Source organism: Coturnix japonica, chromosome 1 (genome assembly GCF_001577835.2).
Source record: "Coturnix japonica isolate 7356 chromosome 1, Coturnix japonica 2.1, whole genome shotgun sequence".
Classification (NCBI taxonomy): Eukaryota; Metazoa; Chordata; class Aves; order Galliformes; family Phasianidae; genus Coturnix; species Coturnix japonica.
This window is the reverse complement of record NC_029516.1, coordinates 31,253,071-31,273,394: the sequence shown is the minus strand read 5'-3', so window position 1 is coordinate 31,273,394 and position 20,324 is coordinate 31,253,071. Positions and strand designations below refer to the sequence as shown.

At 41.1% G+C, this 20,324-nt stretch overlaps 2 protein-coding genes across 13 annotated transcripts in view; one reads left to right on the top strand and one right to left on the bottom strand.

The window, feature by feature from the left end:
• GRIP1 (glutamate receptor interacting protein 1) overlaps positions 1 to 4,828 on the top strand; it is a 275,417-nt gene extending 270,589 nt beyond the window's left edge. For 10 of the 11 annotated variants that reach the window (XM_015856413.2, XM_015856439.2, XM_032443426.1 and 7 more), the window contains 2 exons: positions 2,759 to 2,905; positions 4,451 to 4,718. In XM_015856413.2, the coding sequence (XP_015711899.1) occupies positions 2,759 to 2,905; positions 4,451 to 4,687 (384 nt within the window). In that variant the 3' untranslated portion in view covers positions 4,688 to 4,718. Of the gene's footprint in view, positions 1 to 2,758; positions 2,906 to 4,450 lie in introns of all 11 variants that reach the window. The other variant, XM_015856447.2, reaches the window with a different exon arrangement.
• Positions 4,829 to 4,928: 100 nt separating this feature from the next.
• Positions 4,929 to 18,881, bottom strand: HELB (DNA helicase B). 2 transcript variants are annotated; one of them, XR_001553667.2, is made up of 15 exons: positions 18,214 to 18,881; positions 16,772 to 17,143; positions 15,841 to 16,064; positions 14,105 to 14,977; positions 13,369 to 13,540; positions 12,679 to 12,820; positions 12,265 to 12,395; positions 11,419 to 11,503; positions 10,585 to 10,644; positions 9,793 to 9,991; positions 8,326 to 8,460; positions 7,680 to 8,111; positions 7,067 to 7,182; positions 5,979 to 6,048; positions 4,929 to 5,203 (listed from the first exon to the last, which is right to left on the bottom strand). XR_001553667.2 is itself a non-coding variant. In XM_032443434.1 (14 exons), exons 1-13 carry the CDS (start codon positions 18,452 to 18,454, stop codon positions 7,093 to 7,095), a joined length of 3,156 nt encoding a protein of 1,051 aa, XP_032299325.1. In that variant the 5' UTR covers positions 18,455 to 18,881; the 3' UTR covers positions 4,929 to 6,048; positions 7,067 to 7,092. The 2 variants fall into 2 exon arrangements, 1 of the variants encoding a protein (XP_032299325.1); XM_032443434.1 differs by having other exon boundaries at positions 4,929 to 6,048.
• Between the last annotated feature and the right edge of the window lie 1,443 nt (positions 18,882 to 20,324).

The following is a 20,324-nucleotide window of genomic DNA, read 5'->3' as shown; positions in this document are numbered from 1 at the left end:
AAATAATTTTTCATCAGTATTGCTGCACGTCAGTATTAACCTAACATTGCCGGTGGTTAAAACCTCTCAATGGCTGATCTGTGCAAGATGGATGAATTTAAATGAAACATTTCCCCGTATATCTGAGAGGGAGGAGAGACACAGAAACAAACTCAAAACCTGTAAACCTCTGTTCAAAATGTGTAACTATTTAATTGCTTATGAAATATGCATTAAATTTCCATTTCAGCTTTCTTTTTCCCTTAGGCTTCTGATGCAAATTTAAAAGTCCAACAAATCATCTCGAGCTGAGATATTTTCTATTGAGATCCAAACTTCCAAACAGTTGCAATGAGAAGTGCAAATAAGAAGGTGTGATTTAAGTGTTGTGTGAATTGCCTCCAATCTCACACCCTTAAGACAGGCTGCATTAATGGCAAGTGAGGATGAGAAACCCGTGTGGGAAGGCCTTACCCTTACCCGTTATTAAATAAAAATCAGGCACTGATTTTACTCAAGGATTTTAATTTAGAAATATATGCTGCCCCAAAATGTGGCTCCAATATTATATAACCCGTAATGTGCTCTCTGCAGATGAGTAGCACCTAAAAAGTGTGACAGCTGTCAAAGACACGGCAATGTTCAATTGCAGCCTCATCCCTTGAATAAATAGCTATTGGTTTCATTAATTTCCAAGTTCCTGTTAAGTTAGTCAGAAGTCAAAAAACATAGCCATGGGGGAAACCATTTTTAAAACCTCCTTTATGATCTGTAGATCTGAAGAAGCAGAGGAATTAGGTAGTATTTTGATACATACCCTTCCAGAATCACATCTTGTCCGCTCTGCCGTGGCTTTGGTAAGGTCTGGACTGTAACAGACTGCCCAATTTGGGGTCTGGAAGGGAAGGAAGGGCATTGTTCTGCAGAACATACACTATAGAAAAGCAACCCCTGTTTCACATAGCTGCAAAGAAAGAGAGAATAAAGTACTCTTCTTATTCTCTGTGGATAGCAGCAGACTTAAGTTTCAGCAAGGGTGATTTAGTTTAGGCATGGGGGAAATAGCTGAAGCACTGGCAGCGATTACTTTAATAGTCTGTGGAGTCTCCTTCACTGGAGATTTCAAAAAGCAGGACAGATCGCTCAGAAATGGGTTTAGATGCAGTTTGATCCAAACTTAGGGCAAGAATACAGCCTGGGTGGCTTCAGAGAGCCCCTGTTTCATATGGTCTAGAGCTTGTTCATCCGAGGTTGAATCCTGCTCTACTTAATGCCAGTGCCTTAAGGAAAAGGAAGGGAAAAAAAAGGAATGAGTGGAAGTTCCTTTTAAAAAATGTACCATCTCTTCCAGAACAGCGCAGTGTTTTACATCTCATCTCCCCTCAGGCTTTGTATCATGTTTCCACATTTACTTTTTAAGGCTTCTTTAAGAAGAGGTTAAGAGAAGCCCTCCTATATTTGCTATGATATGGAGAAAAGGTTATTTAAAAGAGGATTCGTGTCTTGGTGCAGTGCTAATTAGTTTTTAGCCTTGCCGTGAAGCACACACAACTACCAATAAATTAAATAGATATCTCTGCTTTAGTTTTCCCGGGGAGATTGGTATTGGTTGGTTTGGGGTTTTTGCTTTTGGTTTTCATCTTGCTGTATTGTTAGTCATACGGCACTTTTAGGGATACCTTAGACCAAGCTCATGTTAGACGTGCTGTGATATGACAACCAAATGTCTGTTCTCACCCTGGTTAAAGCACCTTTAATATCTCACTGAAGCAGAGTAAATTCAAGGAAAATGCAGAAAGCTTGAAAAGAAAAGCAACCATTTGTGCCTTTTTTTCCCATGCTGTGATTTCATCAGCCAAGATATGATTTGAAGCAGTATTTTGAACCCCAAGTGAAATAAACTATATCAGCAAGAGCAAAATTTTGGCTGTGTGTCCCTATCAGCACACACTTTCTATCAGCACTGACATGTCAATCAGAGCCCACACCATTGGCCTACAGTTTTCTTGCATAGGTCTGCTTGCTCGATGTAAGAGAGAAGCAAAGCAAGAAAAATCCCAAAAAACCCTAAGAAATAAAAAGCTACACATGGCACACACCTACAAGGAAGTCTCCGAATCCTTTTCTAGCAAATAACTGAACTCACAACTATTTTCACAGTACTAATTCTCTGAACATACAGAAAACTTCATTCTCCTAACAAGCTTAGCACCCATGTTCTACTTTTGAATGGCTGTATCTTGCCTGTCTAACTAACATATCTATGGTGGCATCACACAATTGCTTGTCTTCAGAATACCCTTCCTGCAGTGCCTTCCTGCAGGAGTTGTGTTTGCATGTTCTTAGAAGGTTGCATTGTAACTCTTATACTGAGCACTGCTGGGACTGATCGTTATAGGGTTGACCTATGCCTGGTGAAAAAGAAGGCTGATGGGGGTCGAGGTATTTTGGAAGATATGGCACGGTTTAAGCCTAGTCTTTGTTACTGCACATTGGCCTTCACCACAGAGATGCTAAGTCTTGTTAACAGCTCTCAGCCTTGCAGTTGAGTTGAGATTCTTGGTGGCAGCTAATTAATCTATTTCCCATCATGCTGAGACCATTACGATGATGTAAAAATGGCACCAACTCTCATATAGTACTGGAAGTACCAAGTGGTGGGTAAGTAAGTGATCGCTGTAATGTGAAATAACCTAGGAAGGAGAGCTGCCTAGTGCTTGTAGAAATGAGGACCAGCTTTTTTCCCCCACCATATCATTGTGTTAAATTACCTTCACAGGTAACTTTGTACAAGGACTCTGATGGAGAAGACTTTGGGTTCAGTGTCTCAGATGGTTTATTGGAAAAAGGAGTGTATGTTAAAAACATTCGGCCAGCTGGCCCTGGTGATCTGGGTGGTTTAAAACCGTATGACAGACTTCTACAGGTAATGTTTTTGTCACAGCTCAGGTTTGGTGTGAGTGGGCATGACATAAAAAGTTCATTTTGTAAGAAGTTTTGTAACCAGACTGTGTGGTGTTCGGGTATCATCTGTGTAACCAGATGTGTGGGCAGAAAACCGCATAAAACCATGTTAGCATTCAATTGGAACAGCTTTGTTATCTATGTAGGCTACTCTGAAAGCAATGCCTCCTGTTTCATTATGTTGGTCCATGACATCAGAGTCAGATGCGGGTGGTACGGCAGCAGAGGCTTAACCTTCCTGCCAGTATCACTACATGTTGTTGCTGTGCGACAGATGGCAGCAGAGGGGCAGTCGGACACAATGGTGTCTGACGTGGAAGTGCAGATGGAACAAAGGTGTGAAGTTGAATTCCTCCGTGTGGAAAAAATGGCACCCACTGACATTCATCAATACTTGCTGAATGTTTATAGAGAGCCAACAGTGGATGTGAGCGTAGATAGGCAGTGGGTGGTGTGTTTCAACAGTGGTGTCAGCAACATGAAAAGCAAGCCACACTCTGAATGGCCACGCACAACTGTCATTCCATGAAATGAAGGGCATCCTGATGAGCTCATCTGCACAAATCAGTGGATTGTGACCAGAGAACTGTGTACAGAGCTGAATATTGGCTTCAGTGCATTGGAAACAATGGTGGCAATGTTGGAATATTGCAAAGTTTGTGCCAGGTGGGTCCCATGAATGCTCACAGAGGAACAGCAAGAGCACTGAGTGCACGTTTGTCAGGGTGTATTGAACCAATATAGAGCTGTTCATCACTGGCAAAAATGCAGAGCTAATGGTGGTGACTACACTGAAAAATAGCATTTTGTAGCTGAGAATTTGCTCTATCAAATAGTGTTACTGTGCTCTTTGTATCTGCTGTAGTTTCCATGGATATAAACAGGAGGCATTACTTTCAGAGCAAACGCTCTGTGTTGCTTATTGTATTTTCAGCAGGGAACAGTGCTGTTATTTTGTGTATCTACTGAGAAAGGATGTGGGGGAAATGGGAAAAAGGGGGGAAAAGATCTTAATGCTCTGTGCCACACACCAAATAAATCCCTTGGAGCACTGGGTAGGAAAATGCAGCAGCTCATAGTGATTTGGGCTTATATGCAGTAAAACTAAGGGCAGATTTTCTCTGTGAAGTTGCATTTATAGAAGCAAATTATTTATTTCAGAACTTCAAGGGAAACATGCAGATGTTTACTGGAAAGTTAGAATTTCCTGAGGCATTAACAGACAGATCTGTAATTTTTACTCTTCTTGTTAGAGACTTTAAAATTGTTTCTGTGCTTAATCCAAGCTGCTGATTGCCAGAGCTGTAATAGCATAATACTCACTGAGCACCACATCTATGCAGTGCCAGCTTGGACTGGGAGATGCTGTGGTGAAGTAGTCCTGTACCGGGCTGTTGTATACCAGGAGTATTTCAATCAACCTTCATAGTCTTGTGGATGAATCTGTTTCTCTTGTGATCTCCTTTTCCTAAAACCCCTACCTAAAATTAATCTTCTGATCGCTCAGGTAAACCACGTTCGTACCAGGGACTTTGACTGCTGTCTGGTTGTGCCGCTGATCGCAGAATCTGGCAATAAGCTGGAACTGGTCATCAGCAGGAACCCACTGGCGTCTCAGAAAGGAAGCTCAGACCAACAGCCTTCAGCGAGCGGGGAGTGGAGCGACCAGAATAATGCCTTTCTTCAACAGACCGAGCATGGTAACATGAATACAGAGACACGGGATCCCACAAATACATTATAGCAGCAAATCATTTTAGTGGGACATTTGGTAATGAAAGACAATTATGGTGCTAAATCCCTTTAGGATTTCTCTGAGGATAAGCTCAGACACAACATAGCACTAAAAGCACAGGAGGTCAGTCTATCCGTCTCAAGGCTTATATTAATTCATGATCACTTTTTTAGAAGGTTAATTCTTTGTTAAGTCATTCCATTCTAAACAATCTACCATTAGCAATGGTATGTAAGGGCCTTTTTTTTTGTTGTTGTTTTTTTTTCCTCAAAACACAAAGATATTTATACATGATATAAGAGAAACGGTCCTTTCCCTTCAGCAGCAGCAGCTGTGTGAGGGAAAAAGCAACGTGTTAACAACTCCTACCAGTGGTGTCCAGGTTACATGACTCTTAAAAGCATTTTAGCAGGAAGTCAGTGTCAGCTCGCTGAGGAAGAACACTGTGCTGCATCCCGTGCTCTCGTTACCTGCCCAGCGCTGCCATTTTGGGGACCTGCATTCCGCTGGCAAGCAGGGCACGCTCTGTAGACAAAGCACAGGTTAGATGTTTGAACAGAATGCTTGTAGGAAGCTGCAGCATGTGGTGAACACTGCTCCCCAACAACCGTGATAGATTTGATTAGATCAGATGTTATTATTCCCTATGCAATGAAGTATTTAACGACAGGTCTTGCAGCCTGCAGGGCTTTTGAAGCAGAGACTTTTTTTAGTGGGATTAAAAACCTCTGAAAGAGGATTACCGACGAGAGTAAAACTGAAACGCGTTCAGATTCTATGATTCTATGATTCAGACAAATTAGAAAGGTTTTAAAAGAGAATTGACTTTTAAAAACAATAGCAGCGGGAGATTGATACAAAAGTTCTTTAATGATCCATAAACCTGTCAACTTCTACTGTTCTACGTGAGCTTTTTAAGCCAAACCATTTCTTGGGAGGGGGACCGGTGTCCCATTTAAAATGCTTTGTTCTCAGCTTTCTTTATGATAAGCATCCCCTTACAACACGTTTTTAGAATTGAAAACTGTAAATATCTTTTACAAACATCACAGATTCTCTCCACTCCCCTCAAGCAATAAAATACTGCCGGTTGCTTTATACGCCCACCAGCAGCTGCTTTGGTTTATTCCAGTATTCAAGTTGTTATTGGTAATTATTGTTCTTGGTGAGTATAAAGATACTGGGTTTGTACATTTGTAGAGTCACCACATCCAAGCAATCACCCCACGGAGCTGTTTCTGGTCATTTAAAACTGTTATCTGTATCCCTATTGCTGTTTCCAATCCATGAACGAGCTCACCTGCCCTGCACACACAGCCGTCTCATTGATATCGCAGCACTGCCACAAAAGGTCAGAGGAACATTCAACGCTGAATCATGGGAAGACAACGACAACAAAAAGTCCATAAGTCACTTAAATACGTATTTTTATTTGTAACAAATAAGTATTAAACTGTAAAGTATTTTTGTACAAATTTAATACTTTAATAGCATGATATTTATCGTCTCTGTATGTTTTTTTGAAATTCAAACTGTTGCAAATATTTGTATGGGAAAAAAAAAAAAAGCTGTATAAATTGAAATAAACTGTGATTTAAGGGCGTTAAGAAAGGCGGTGTTGGGCTACTTTGTTTATCCCTGACAGGGGAAAAAAACAGAAAGAGTAATAAGCAAACCCTCCGAATTTAATGCAGTTTGTCTGAAGTTTGAGTAAATGTTCAGCTTATTTAATTGCATCAATTGCAATTGATGGGGCCATGCAGCACATTGAAAAAGAAGCGGTGCTGTTATTTGGGCTCTGACTTGGAATGTTACTTCTGTTTACAAGACCGTTAGCGGATGGAAAGCAGCAGCAGCAAGTCTTGCATTGCATTCAAGTACCCAAATGGGACGAAGTAGCTGTGTCACCGAATGCACCTTTTGTTTCTCATTTGAACAAGGTTAAAATTCATAAACCATCAAAGCTTAATGCCCACAGTTCTGCCACATTGGAGAAATCTGAATTCCTATTTGCAAACTGCTATTTTTTGGCTGAAAAGCAAATGGCAGCTTTTGGCACAAGCACAGATTCTAATGAGTGCTGCAGCTTGAGGAGATACAGATAAAACCCAGAGCTGAGGCTGCAGTGCTCAAACAAAAGAATGGCCACCTGTTATTCAAGTGAACTTCTGGATCCTGAGAGTTTCTTCAGGAAACTAAAAAGCCTGTAATGATTTCTGATGACTTAACACCAAGGAATCTTCCCCTAAACACGGATCACTGAAAATATAAAAGGCTCGCTTTAAAATGCATCGTTCCTAAGGGAAAATGCAATCACAGGAAGGCTTTTGAAAGTCATCTGCATACCCAGCTTCTCCTTCCCAGAAACCCTAAACAAAACTGATGTACCCCTGCAGAGGACAGTTAAACATATGTCAGCTTTTGAAAAGCTTCCTGGGAGTGACTTGCTCCAAAGTGAGGCTCCTGAGTCTGGCAGTCCCAAGTGGAGTGTCTTTTTCTAATAGCTGTCAAAGCAAGAAACAGATTATCAGAGTTTGAACCAGAACTAAAATACGGTAACCAAAACCAGCTTCAAAAAATGAAAGGTTTCACGCATGACAGCTCCCAGAAATGAGATACAGGAAGATTAAAAAACCTGCTAAGCATGTATTTTACCCACTGAAATCATTGACAACTTGAAATGTACCCACTTCAGTGGTGGCACTGTACATAAATATCACAGCACGTCAGCTCCTAACAGTTGACTTCTGTGCAGGAAGAATAAAGCTACCCAACAGATCACTGCGGTCAGCAACACCATCTATAAACTAACTGCTATTAGATGAGAACTTCTTTTTCCCCATTAGCCCCGTATGACTCTGCCCATGTTGGAAATTATAAATAGCAAAACCATCATAACAGTATCCGCACTACTTGCAGCACTGAAAGAGAACACAAGAGTTTGTTTCAAGCTTTCCAGCATTTGAACTTCAAATATTTTAAAAAGTAAGGAGATACTTACCTTATCTGATTCCTCTGCATGACTCTGTTGTCTTTTATACGGACTTATCTGCTGCGAATGACCCACGTGCTCTTTATTGAGATCTGCTGACCCTTCTTGCTGAATCCTCTCAGTTCCAGGTTCGGGTGGGTCAGGAACATCTTGAGTTAAGGAAACAGGCTGAGTTCCAGGCTCTTGACCTGGCTGTCTCTTTGTCAGAGGAGATGACGTCTGTGTCGGACAGTTGTTTGCATTTGCAATTGCCTCTCTCAAAAACCTCTGTAAGCGAGTTTTTCTGGGAAAGTTATTGTTAGTGACTGCTCTCCTGAGGTGCCTCTCTTCAGCAATAACGTAGACACGGCAGCGTCCTCTGGTCACAGCTGTGTACACGTGCTGCCAGTGCTGACGGCCTGGATTGCCAACCACATAGACAACTGTTTTTTCCTCAGAACCCTGAAATACATTTAAGAATGCTTTAACAAATGGACACCTCCAGCAAGGAATATAAAAATAAAAAGGATAGCTTCCAACAATGGGGAACCTGGAGATACTTATCCTGCATTCAAAGAATTTCAGTTGCTTTGAGGCTTTCAAGTGAAAATAAAGTGCCTTGTCAAGAAAAAAAGCATGAGGAACTTTTACCACCTGATAGCTTTGGTTTTTTTACCTGAAATGTGTGAATAGTTCTGGCCCACGCATGTTTTATATGACAGAGCTTCTTCAGAGCCTTATAGTTCACAGTGTACGTGGAGCCATATGTGCTGCTGATGGTCAACAAGCGCTGCTTATTAATTTCTACATCCTAAAGAAATAACATAAGAACACTCAGTGGTAAGCTTGTATTAACAGTTTGATCACAGAATTGCAGAATCACAGAATGGCCTGGGTTGCAAAGAACCACAATGATCATCGATTTTCAACCCCCTGCCATGTGCAGGGTCGTCAACCACCAGACCAGGCTGCCCAGAGCCACATCCAGCCTGGCTTTAAATGCCTCCAGGGATGGGGCATCCACAGCCTCCTTGGGCAACCTGTGCCAGTGCGTCACCACCCTCTGTGTGAAAAACCTCCTCACAGTGTCTAACCTAAAACTGCCCCATTTCAGTTTAAAACCATTCCCCTTTGTCCTGTCAGTGTCCACCCTCATAAACAGCTGTTCCCCTCCTGTTCATATGCTCCCTTTAAATATTGGAAAGCCACAATGAGGTCTCCCAGGAGCCTTCTCTTCTCCAAGCTAAACAAGCCCAGCTCTTTCAACCTTTCTTCATAGGAGAGGTGCTCCAGCCCTCTGATGACCTTGATCAACTTCTGTACCTCTGTGTGGTGTCTATAGTCTGTATTTCTCCAAAAGTAAGGTAGCTGCAACATCAACCAAATGAAATAGTTTCAGAATACACTGAGCCCAAGAGTTCAATATCTCCATTGACCACATACAAGGAAAGTGCTTACACTTTGCAGGGCCTACCCTGAGTCCTGTTTAGTGCAAAAACAATCCAATAAATGGTTTAAATACCCAGAAAACTAAGATTATCCAGGACAATTTGAAATGTTACCAGTAAGCCCACTTAACCATTTGCTACCGTAAATGGAGACAAGCTTGCTCTCTTCCACCAGTCCTTCACAGCCCGTGCTTCCCATGCACAAATACTGATGCTTTAAGTGGATCTTTTGGTAAGTCAACTCAACTCATTCAACTCAAGGAGAAAAATATGAGGGTTTCCTGTTGGTGTGTTTATTTGGTAGCTTAGTTTTCTGCTGGAGAGAACTCCAGCAACAACGTTAGCCTTATTCTTTACCTAAGACTGCTTCTACCTACATCAGAAAGACTGCATTTCATTTACAATGCATTCACAATGTGTATTTATAGAATTGAGGACAAAAAATGAACTCGCAGTGCTGAACAAGAGAAACCAACTGAAAAGCATTTTACAATGACAGAGGTACATTTGCAATTCCATTGCAAATCTGCCTCTTTCTTGTAAGAGGGTAGCATTTCACAACAGTTTATCAAAACAACCAGGTATCTATTAGAGACTAAATTTCTCAAGTGAAAATTGCACTGTTCTGGGGACTTAAAAAGGACTGGATTGGTTACTATTATTTATTTTCACACATTCCTGCAGCAACAACTTACATGTGTTATGAAAAATATATCTCCATTGCACAGTCGTTTGCCCTCCTCAGTATTCCCTGTACTGAGGGTGCTTTCTCCATTTCTGCATTTATCAGGATCCCGTTCAATACCAGCATCTGGTAAGAGATCCTTGAGGTACGTATTTCTCGTGCAGGAAATCTTGTCATCAACTTGAAATAAAAGTCGTCTTTTGTGGTCTCTAGGTCAGAGAAAGAAACAGTGAGACGTATTTACTACATATGCGTTCACCACGGGTTAGTATTTCTACTCGTTCCCCTCACTGTACCTGAGCCAGAATAAAAATCTTATTTATATTCAAAACAGTGAAGACCACTCACATCCTATGGTTGGACTTGATGATCTTTGAGGTCATTTCCAACCCGGGTAATTCTGATTCTATCATCTAAAATGCATTTCTCATACTTCTTCCCAACAAACACCAAAATGCTGCTCCCAAACACATTTCAAAATTGATTTAGAAATAACACAACAGGGAAAATAATAAACCTTTTGTTCAGAGTTCTTTTTATGTCCATTTTATCTACTTAGCAATAACTCAAAATCTTGGAATTCACTGACAATTTAAACGAAGGGCAAACAATTTATCTTCTCCCTTTTCAAAGTCCGGGATGAAAATTAAAAGACCCATCAAAGAAACAGAATGACCTCTACCGTAAATAAGCAGGTCTAGATGCAAACAAAAATATTTTAAATGTTTCAGAAATTTCTTTTAGGTTGTGACACAAAAACAGTGAGATTCAGCAAGGTGAAAATTGCCAAGCGGTGGCTTACCTGGTTAAATGGTTCGAATAGTGCTGGCAGCAAAGTTCATTGATTAGATCGCAATCCTGCCTACCACGCAAAACAAGAACAAGGAAAAATTATCATGTACTTAAAGGATAGGAAACATGAAACCATTACACGCAATGCCACATGAACGTTATAGTTAAAAAGCAATGGAGAAAGTCCATCTCAGCTGTGACGATCTTCCACCTTCAACTGAAAACAATCATTGATTCAGAGTTTGAAGATGAAGTAGTAATGGTAGAATATTTGCTCATGTTATATATTTGTTTTCTCAAGACCTGGAATTTTAACTTTTAAATGCAGATTAAGTACTTAAGAATACTTTACAGAAGAATCAGTATTAATAGTCTCCCACATGCATGCAGACTGGAGAGATAAAACTAATTTCAGAGTTATTGATGTTCACAACAGGTGAACTGGCTAAAATGCTCCCATTTTATTTGCACACAGGCAACCCGCAAGTAGTGTTTTTAATTGCTGAGAAAATGCACTTCATGAGTAAAAACAAAAGAACACTGCCTTGTTGCCAGCATCCCAGCCAGGATCTCATAGGATCCATTGCATAACGTTACTGCTTATGTCCATCCTTGTGACAAACATAAAAGCAAAAAGTGTGGAGGAAAAAAATGTGAAGTTTATAGGAAAAACCCTCCATGAAGAGAATGGGGGCAACCAAAAGTTTAAGAAAAGACACCCGGTCTGCTTTTCTAACAGTTTCTATGACATTACCACCAGTCTTTCCAGCTCTACACACTCAGTTATCTTTAGATTGTGGCTGTTAGCAAGGATTTTTCAGTGTCTGCCTATGTGCTCTCTTACCTTCTGAAAGCAATGAACTGTGACTGTGTGGCATCCTGCAATCCTGGTCCTTCTTTAAGTAAAGCCTTTATGGCAGCTTGCAAATCTGATGTAGAAGGCATAAAAGGTAAAGATGAAGAACAAACAATTTAAGAAAGAAAAACATAATACAGTATGAAATTGCCTCTGCTCATTTCTTGTTTCAGTACCATTTCTACTTGTTTGAATGCACGATGTTTAAATTGTGTTTACACATACACAAACATATGTTCTCTTTAAAAAACATCACGCAGTTATCCCACTAGGAAAATGGGAGACAGGAGTAACACCAGAGATAAACTCTTACATCTCCAGTAAGTGGCTGCGTAGATGGTATTTCATGCAAAATAAGGTTTTTATACAGTGCGTAAGAGAGGTGTGGATGGAACATCTTACAACCAGAGCACTACAGATTTCAGTTTCACAGCAGAAATTTATGCTTAGTACTCTGTTAGCTGCGTAAGTGACCAGAGCAAGAAGAGGTGATAAGATTCTCACTATTTATTTTTTTTTCCAAATTGCAAACTGAACATTTTTTACATGTATGAGTTGGAGGGCCCTCAACCTAGTTATCCACTAAGGGTCAATGGTGGAAGCTGTATCACATCCAATTTGAAACTCAACTGGTGAGCTGGAACTCCACAGCACAGCCTTTGCACCTGTGAGTTTTGCCATGTGCACTTACAGAAGGCAAAATTCCAGGTATGAAACTAGCATTTATACCGTACACAAAACTAAACAAGACTAAAATCTCCCAAAAACTTTAATTCCAGACTAACAGTCTATGTTTTACCGAAGGGAAAGACAAGATCACGAATGCACACGTACTATCAGAACCCCCATCAGAAGGCAGAGCAATAAAAATGAATTTCTTCTCAGGGCTTGGCATTTCCAGCTCTTTATTCCAACCAGAAAATTTCAGCACCTCATCAAATTCAGGAAGCTTCCGGAGAGAGATTCTGGACCACAGCAAGGAGGGAAAACAGAAAAGAAATATTATTTCTGGTTAAAGTATTCCACTGGCCTGAAGTTCATCAATTATAAACTTTTGCTTATATGCCATACAATGCACACTGACATGCAATAAATCCTAAGACATGCAGCACATAAAGGATATACATACTAATTTTGAATAAGAAACTGTAACAGAAGCAGTGCTACAGATTCCTGAGGCACCTGAGTGTGGGTAAAGGATCAAGTCTACTATGGGAAAATTTCTTACACTCATAAGGAAATCCTTACCTTGTTGCATTATCCACAATGAGCTGTGATTCAGCTCTGTGATTTGTTCGCAGTTCCACAGAAAGTCCTCTTGATTTTAGACTACTAAAGATATCAGCTAACATGTTGCCAGGGTCTATGCTTGGTAGCTGTCTAGTATCACCTGAACAGAATGTGAATTAGAATTTGTGAGGAGAAACAACAGAACCTCTACAAAAAATAACAAACAGCCAACAGGAAATAACCCCACCAACAAAAATCAGTGTAAGAAAGAAGAAAATTGTCATCTTATACTTGGTTTTCTTCTGAACCAAAACAAATCAGTGCTAGCATTAAGGACCCTATGGAATCTGTGTCCTGATATTTGATTCCTACTATCTTCTTTGAATTCTTTACATTCTTTACAATTCTTGCACCCCATTGCAAGGTGTGATAAGACACCACATGGAAATCACAATACCTTCAGAATCAGACAAGACACTGCTAAATAGATAAGAGAGACACTGATCCTTTCATACTGACAGTTGAGTCAGAAAACTGCTGGAGTCTGACTGTTCTAACTTGGCTTCATGCATGAGCAGAAATAGCCAAGGAGAGCGCAGTGTAACCCCCTGGGCTTTTAAAGAGTCAGCGAGATTAGTTGTAGCTCTGATATTTGTACTATATTTTGTACATTATTGTCTATTCCTAATTGATTCGTTTTCCACTTACCTAGAATAATAAGTTTGGCAAGCTGAGCATGCTCACATAACAGTTTTAAAACTAAGCTAAGAATGTGTACAGACACCAAGCTTCCTTCATCCACAATCAGAACTGTCACAGTAGAAAACTTCCATGGCACTTCTTTTGCAGTCTGCCTCCATGATTTAAAACTATAGATGATCTAGAAACAAATTGAAATAAATCATGCTCCGGCACTAATCAGCTGTGAACTGTCTTATAAAGATAGCCGTAGTGTGGTCTACAATACAAGATATTCCAATCTTGTATTTAGAGCTGTTATCTTCAGTTCTGAAATCAAGTTTTTGGTACCTTTTGTGACTTTGGACAACTGAGACTTAAATTTATTAACAAACAGTTGGTTTCCTATAATATAAAAATCAAGTTTTACAGTACATATCTGTGGGTAGGAAAATGGTGTAAATAAAATTCATCTCATCATCCAACCCCAGGCTACTCATCTCCTCCTCACATATGTGAAGGTATTAGTAGGAATGCAATTGGGAAACAGCTTTGCCAGCTAAGGAGGTCCCTGTTCTTAAATTTGAAATCGACTATCAAACTGTATGAAAAAACAAGGAGCTGACCAGCTGTTTGTAAGAATTATCACTAATAGCTAAAAACTCTTCAGGAAACTCTTCAGTAAAAAGCTTTCTTCCAAAACAAGAACCAACAGTGTCAAAGGGTCTTTTGAGACACTGCTAAAATAAGAGGAAAAGCTCCTCACCTGATGCAGAGTGTATGCAGGAAGCTTGGTTTTCTCACTCAGAAGACTCGCTGCCTTCCCTGTGGGTGCAGTAAATAGAATATTCAAGGGATTTTTTGTGCAAGCGTTCTCTGACTCCCAATGATGATCAAAAGTATCCCATTCCTCAGACACATCCAGGTCTTCTTCAAAGTCCTTGGAAGCAGCTTCCACTTCTTTTTCTATCTGCTTTAAGTGCCGAAAAAGGCAGCTAACGATTGTACTCTTCCCACAGCCTCCTTTCCCACTTATGATCGTGACAGGATTAGAACAAATCTTTTCAAGAGCAATCACCTGATCTGGGTCTACCTCTGCTTTACTTTGGGTACCAGATGTGGACGCCACTTCCCTTTCAGGAAGCTGATTTTCACAGTGATGATTGTCTGGGTTATCTTCCTTCAGATGTTCCACTTCATCAGCCTGGATACCATTAGTTTTACTGTCTACAACTCCTCTTGACATCTCAGAAGCGTTAAGTATTTTTCTCACATCAACATCTAGTTGCCACGGGCATTTTGACAGGAGATCACCTATATACATGGCAATGTCTTTTTCAGATTTGTATAGATGAGGCAGAAACACCAGTGTCTTCTCCCTAATCACTATATTCTCATCTTTCAGAAATTCCAGAGATTGCCAAGCACTCTCAATGGACATATCTTCAGATACGAAACGAGTTAATTCATCCTGATCCTCGTAAGTGTGTCCCATTTCTCTGCAGTGTTTCTTGAGTTTATTATACAGAATCAAAGCATTCTTCTGCAAGTCAGGGATCTTCCGAAGGAGGTGTTCACACTGACGGAAGGCGTCCCACGTTGCCTCACAGTAAGAAAGTTTCAGTTCCCTGTAGGTAATCTTCTCCCCAAAAAGAATCAAAGCAAACATTAATTCTGGATATATTATATTCACTCTTGCTGATTAACATTCCTCTGAGTATATGAAATATAATATAATAGTAGGCACCAGTAAAACCTTTTTGGTGGAAAGGATGTGGCACATTGAAATAGACTGGATAGGCAGCTGAGTCTCTGAAACTGGAGGTTTCTAGAGACAAGTCAGAACAAATGTCAGTAAAACCACTGTGGGGCTGAAGCAGAGATTAACGAGTCACATTTCTTAACTATTCAGCTTTAGTTCACATCTAAAGTAGAGGTGCACAAAGTGAGGTGCAGCAGCAAAGTCGCACAGCAAGTGTAGTTGGTGTCAGTAAAGGAAACCAAGATGGTGAGAGGCGACCACAAGTCCCATAATATTGAAAAGAAGAATACTACTAGACCAGGTAACCTCTTACGGCGTAACTTATCTACCTTGCTATGAAAGCATGGTCTTGTTCTATGCATTAAGAACAGAAAAACTCCACTTGCTGGCATAAACCTGGAAAGCAGATTTGTGAATTTTAAACAGATCTTATTTTAAAAGTTCTTGCTTTCTGCCTGGTTACCTCTAGTCTTTAATCTTCTATTTTGTATTGGAACGACTAAGCAAAACACTGCAACACGACCAATTTTAAAATCTTTTCAGATTGATTAACTACAGAACAACAGGGGAAAAAAAATTGCTCAAACTGAGTGCAGTAAATCATGCAGTTCAAAATGAACTAAGCTTACCTCCCAGAAATGCCCAGCTAATAAACTGAACGTCATCAAGAGGTTATTGTATTCTAAGGAAGATGAAATGTAACAAACACCTCGTTTTTTACTCTTCTTAACATTACTCACCCTGCTGAATCCGAGTTTCCATGGCTCATTTTTTAATATCTCATCCAACTTTGTTAGTATCTCATCTTCAGAATGTACCATCTCACCATCCGTATCGTCATTTTCAGCCTTTCTCTTCCAGCACACCATATCCAAAAGAGAGCAGAAATGGCGCGGCAGAAGAGTAGGCAAGAATTCCAGTATCATCGGGTGAGTCAGGGCTACCAACACTGCTTTCCCTGCAACTGTAGACACCATAAACCATAAATCTGAAGCAATATGCAAAAATCTTTGCAAAAATTATTTAAACCGACTCTGGCTTTTATCCTTCTGCCTCCCGTACACCCAAAGCATCCCTGATTTCTTGCAGTTTCTCACTCTTTGAAGAAAGTCAGTTGAGAACTCATTGGGCAATTGTCATACACGTGTACAGAAGAATGTTTAAAATCCAGCACAAGAAAGCAGGCTTCTAAATCTGTAACATCAGATCAGCACAGAAACTTAGGAAAGCCAGTGGGGAACAGTTTTCTCAGTGACCCCAAACTTAAGCTACCAGTTCACAGCTTGAAGAATGAACCACAGTGGTAGCAACATGACCTATGGGGTGGGGCAGTAGCTGTTTCTGTTGGCCAAATATAGAGAAAAAATAATGCCTGTTAGTTGTTTGAGTATTTTATGTGCGCAGCCAGAACACTTAAGTTGAATCACAACATCAGTGTGGACAGAATGGATGCCTGCTTCAGAAGCATGCTACTGATTCAGTCGCTAACACTCATACACTCACAACAACATCTTACCCACCAGGATCCTCAGTAGGCCTGAAATATCTCCATGTGGAAACAGTCCAGTGTTTCCTCACTTTGCTCCCCAGCCACATCAGCCTTCTGATGGGAGGAGTTCCAATTCACCCATTAGCTTATAAAACTCTCGAAATATCACATGATATACCCACCTGATTTCCAAACATGGTATAAGATATCAAAATCCTTAGTGTCTCCTTGTTTCTTTCCTGCTGGTAAGTGTGAAACTTGGAATTGTTTTAGTTTTTCTTCAAGATTCCCAAAACTTAGAGTAGACTTTGCAGGAAGCCAAGCAAAAAACAGCTGCCTAAAATGCTCTGGAACTCTACATTCCTTAAGAAAGAGCGAGAAGACTTCTCGGTTGTTGTCTTCTATATTGGTCCGAAGAAAATAGGATGGATATCCTTGAACAAAGTACTTGGACCCCCCTTTTTTAACTTTAACATTAACTGTCCACCAGGGGCCAACTAATGGAAAGCGTCCAACTACTTCATACTCCTTTTTGGAGCTCTCTTGTATAACAACTGAAACATTAAGAAGAGAAATAAATCCCATTACTGCTAGTTGTAAAAAATAAAATATGCTAACATATAGTTTAACATCTACTTTGTACCACATACGTCAAGATAGTGTGAAATTCTGGACAAGCTTGTCATAAAGCACTGTACAGCAATAGGACTAAAGGGAACGGCCTCAAGTTGTGCCAAGGGAGATTCATGTTGGATATTAGCACACACTTCTTATCTGAAAGAGTAGTTAGGTGCTGGAATGGGCTGCTCAGGGAGGTGGTGAAGTCACCGGCCCTGGAGGTGTTCAAGAAACCTTTAGACGTTGTACTGAGGGACACAGTTTAGTGTGAAATATTGGTGGTAGGTGGACAGTTGGATGGGGTGATCTTGGAGGTCTTTTTCAACCTCGGTAATTCTATGACTCTTTGATTCTACATATGACGGTGCCTGCACATGATCTTTGCATGCATTTGTCTGCCAAATACTTCCTGCATGTGAACCAACCAACTTGGTGTGCTCCTCCTTCCACCCTCTCTCCCTCGGTCTTTGTGTGGGGATCCAGCACTGACATTCAGCATGAGCCCTTCTTCACTCAGCTGTAGCATCAGATCTCACCTCTATGACAGCTTTTACACTTATAATTCCTCGTGTTATTCAGAAGAATCTGGCAACATTTCATGCAGTTTAGGGATAAAAAATGTCTAACAGGAAGGAGTGGCTCAGGGGGCTGTGGGCATGCCATGGAGTGCAGGCGTCCCTGCTCACTGCAGGGTGGTTGGTGGCCTTTTAGGGTCCCTTCTGACTCAAAACGATTCCATCATCATCACTCTTCCATGGTAATTAATTAATTGGCTGTTAAGTGCAGCACAGGCCCACACGAGACGGTCCCCTTCTACTCGCGCGAGATCCACCGCATGCTTTGCATTGCTTTCGCTTTCCTTAGTACGAAAACAGAAAACTGAGGGATTCTACATTAACTATAACGACAAAGCCCGGCCCAACGCAGCCGCCATGCCACAGCAAGGCCCGGCCCAGGGCAGAGCAGCGGACCGGACCGGCAGCCCCGCGCTCCCGCTTCCCCTCACCGGCTCGTCGCGGGGGCAGGGCGGCCGCCATCTCCCTCCCGTTAGCGTCCAGCAGCGCAGCCTCCTCCAAGTGAGGCTCCTCCTCGACCTCTTCGTCCTCTTCGTCCTCCGAGCCCTCGGCCGCCCGCTGCGGCGGCAGCAGCACCCCCCACAGCTCCGCCGCTGCCCCTCGGCCCATGACGGCCATGTCGTTCCAGGGAGAGGAACGGGGCGGGGACGGCGGGCGGTGCGGAGTGTGCATGCCCCCAGTCGTCTCACTTCTGCCTGCTCACATCTTTCAGTGAATGGGCATTTTCATCAAAGAGTTAAATTGAGTTTGCTTAATACAGTGGTTTGGAACGAGCATAGCCAGCCAACAAGCTCCTCACTTTCTTCCTTCATACAAAACAGAGGGGCCTTAAGCTCCATCACACGCCAGCCCTCTGTGGTTCTCCGCCTCTTCCCCATTTCTGGAAGGGCTGCCTATGTTACTTTGCCAAGTGATATATAAGAAAAGAATGAGATCTTTAAACACCACTTAAGATTTAGAAAACCAGCAGCAAGTTGTGCAGAAGTTGTCTTGAAATAGTCCTTTCCAGTTCCTGTCCAGGTCAACTTCAAACAGTAGCATTCTTCTTCCAACCTGAATTCGCAGGTAATGAAATAACTCTATTATGTGGCAAGCTGAGAACAAGTGACCTATGGAAGGGGGTCAGAAGAAGGGACAGTGACATTCAAGTTCATTTGGACAGTTCTAAGCATGAGCTAAGGGAAGTTCTTAGCAGTGTTATGCAGTGAGACATTGGTGCTGGTGGTTTAAAATGCTTCTTTCCTGTGAAAAAACAACATTAAGTTCTGTGTTTGTGAAAGTGAAACTGCGTGTCTGAGTGCCCTGACTAATGGAAATACCATTACCCAGCCTCTGATATGTCAACCTTGATCTTTGAAACTGTAACTAGTTGCTGCTTAGGTGAAATAAAATCAATTTTGTAAAGCACTGAGAATTAGAGGATCCTTTGGAAGATCCTTTGGAAGGACAAAATGATTTTGTTCATCTACGAGGTGAAACCAAGCTTAAGGTTCACATCTGCTTGGTTCTCGTTCCTCCCCTTACTCAATACTGCTACCCATGCAGTAAGAAACAGAAACTAAATTAAATCCTTTATTTTATGAACTCAATGGTACAAGAAGGATTTCACTCCAGAAAGTCATATTATAAGACTGAAAAATATAAAAATAGACGAGCAGTTGTATAGATGTAGACATTTACAACATGTATGTGCGTTTGGCAATAAAAAACAGGTGAATGTTAGACCAGGAAATTCAGTCAAAAATTACTCTGTCGTGAAGGCTTTAAATCATAGTTTGAAAAATACTTTGAAATCTTAGATCAGCTTTGGGTCTGGCTTTCCCTCCATCATGTCTCACTTTAAATTCTACTCCAAAAGCCAAGAATGTATAGTAAAGGGAAAGCACGCTTTGACAGCCCTATGATTTTACCTCCTAATGCACTGTAATATCACTGCCATGATAATTCATGACTCTCAGAGCATAATCTGACATGACACTAAAGAGGTTATTACTCTTCCGTCCATGGGGAAAGATCTATTTATATATTTGAACTCAATATTGCTGCATTCAGCAGGAAAAAATCCAAAGCCCCCAAAAGGAAACAGCCACAATGAACAAGGAGAGACCACTGTGCTGCCCCTTCCTACTTCATGTCTTGATACACAGTAGCAAGTTCTCTCTTAATCAAAAGAATGCACTTATAAATTCTCATCCTTTGAACAGATACATGAAAATCCACTCTGAATGATTTTCAGAACATTCTGGTAGGTGTCATTTATATAATTTACATAGAATCATATAATGGCTTAGGTTGGAGGGTAGTCCAAGCCCCCTGCCATAGGCAGGGTTGCCAGTCACTGGATCAGGCTGCCCAGGGCCCCATCCAACCTGGCTTTAAATGCTTGCAGATATGGGGCATCTGTTAACCTCTCTGTGCAATCAGTTCCAGTGTGTCACCACCCTCTGAATGAAAAATGTATTCCTGACATCTAACCTAAATCTCTCCTCTTTAAGTTTGGAGCTGTACCCCATGTCCTGTCACTATCAGACTGTGTAAGAAG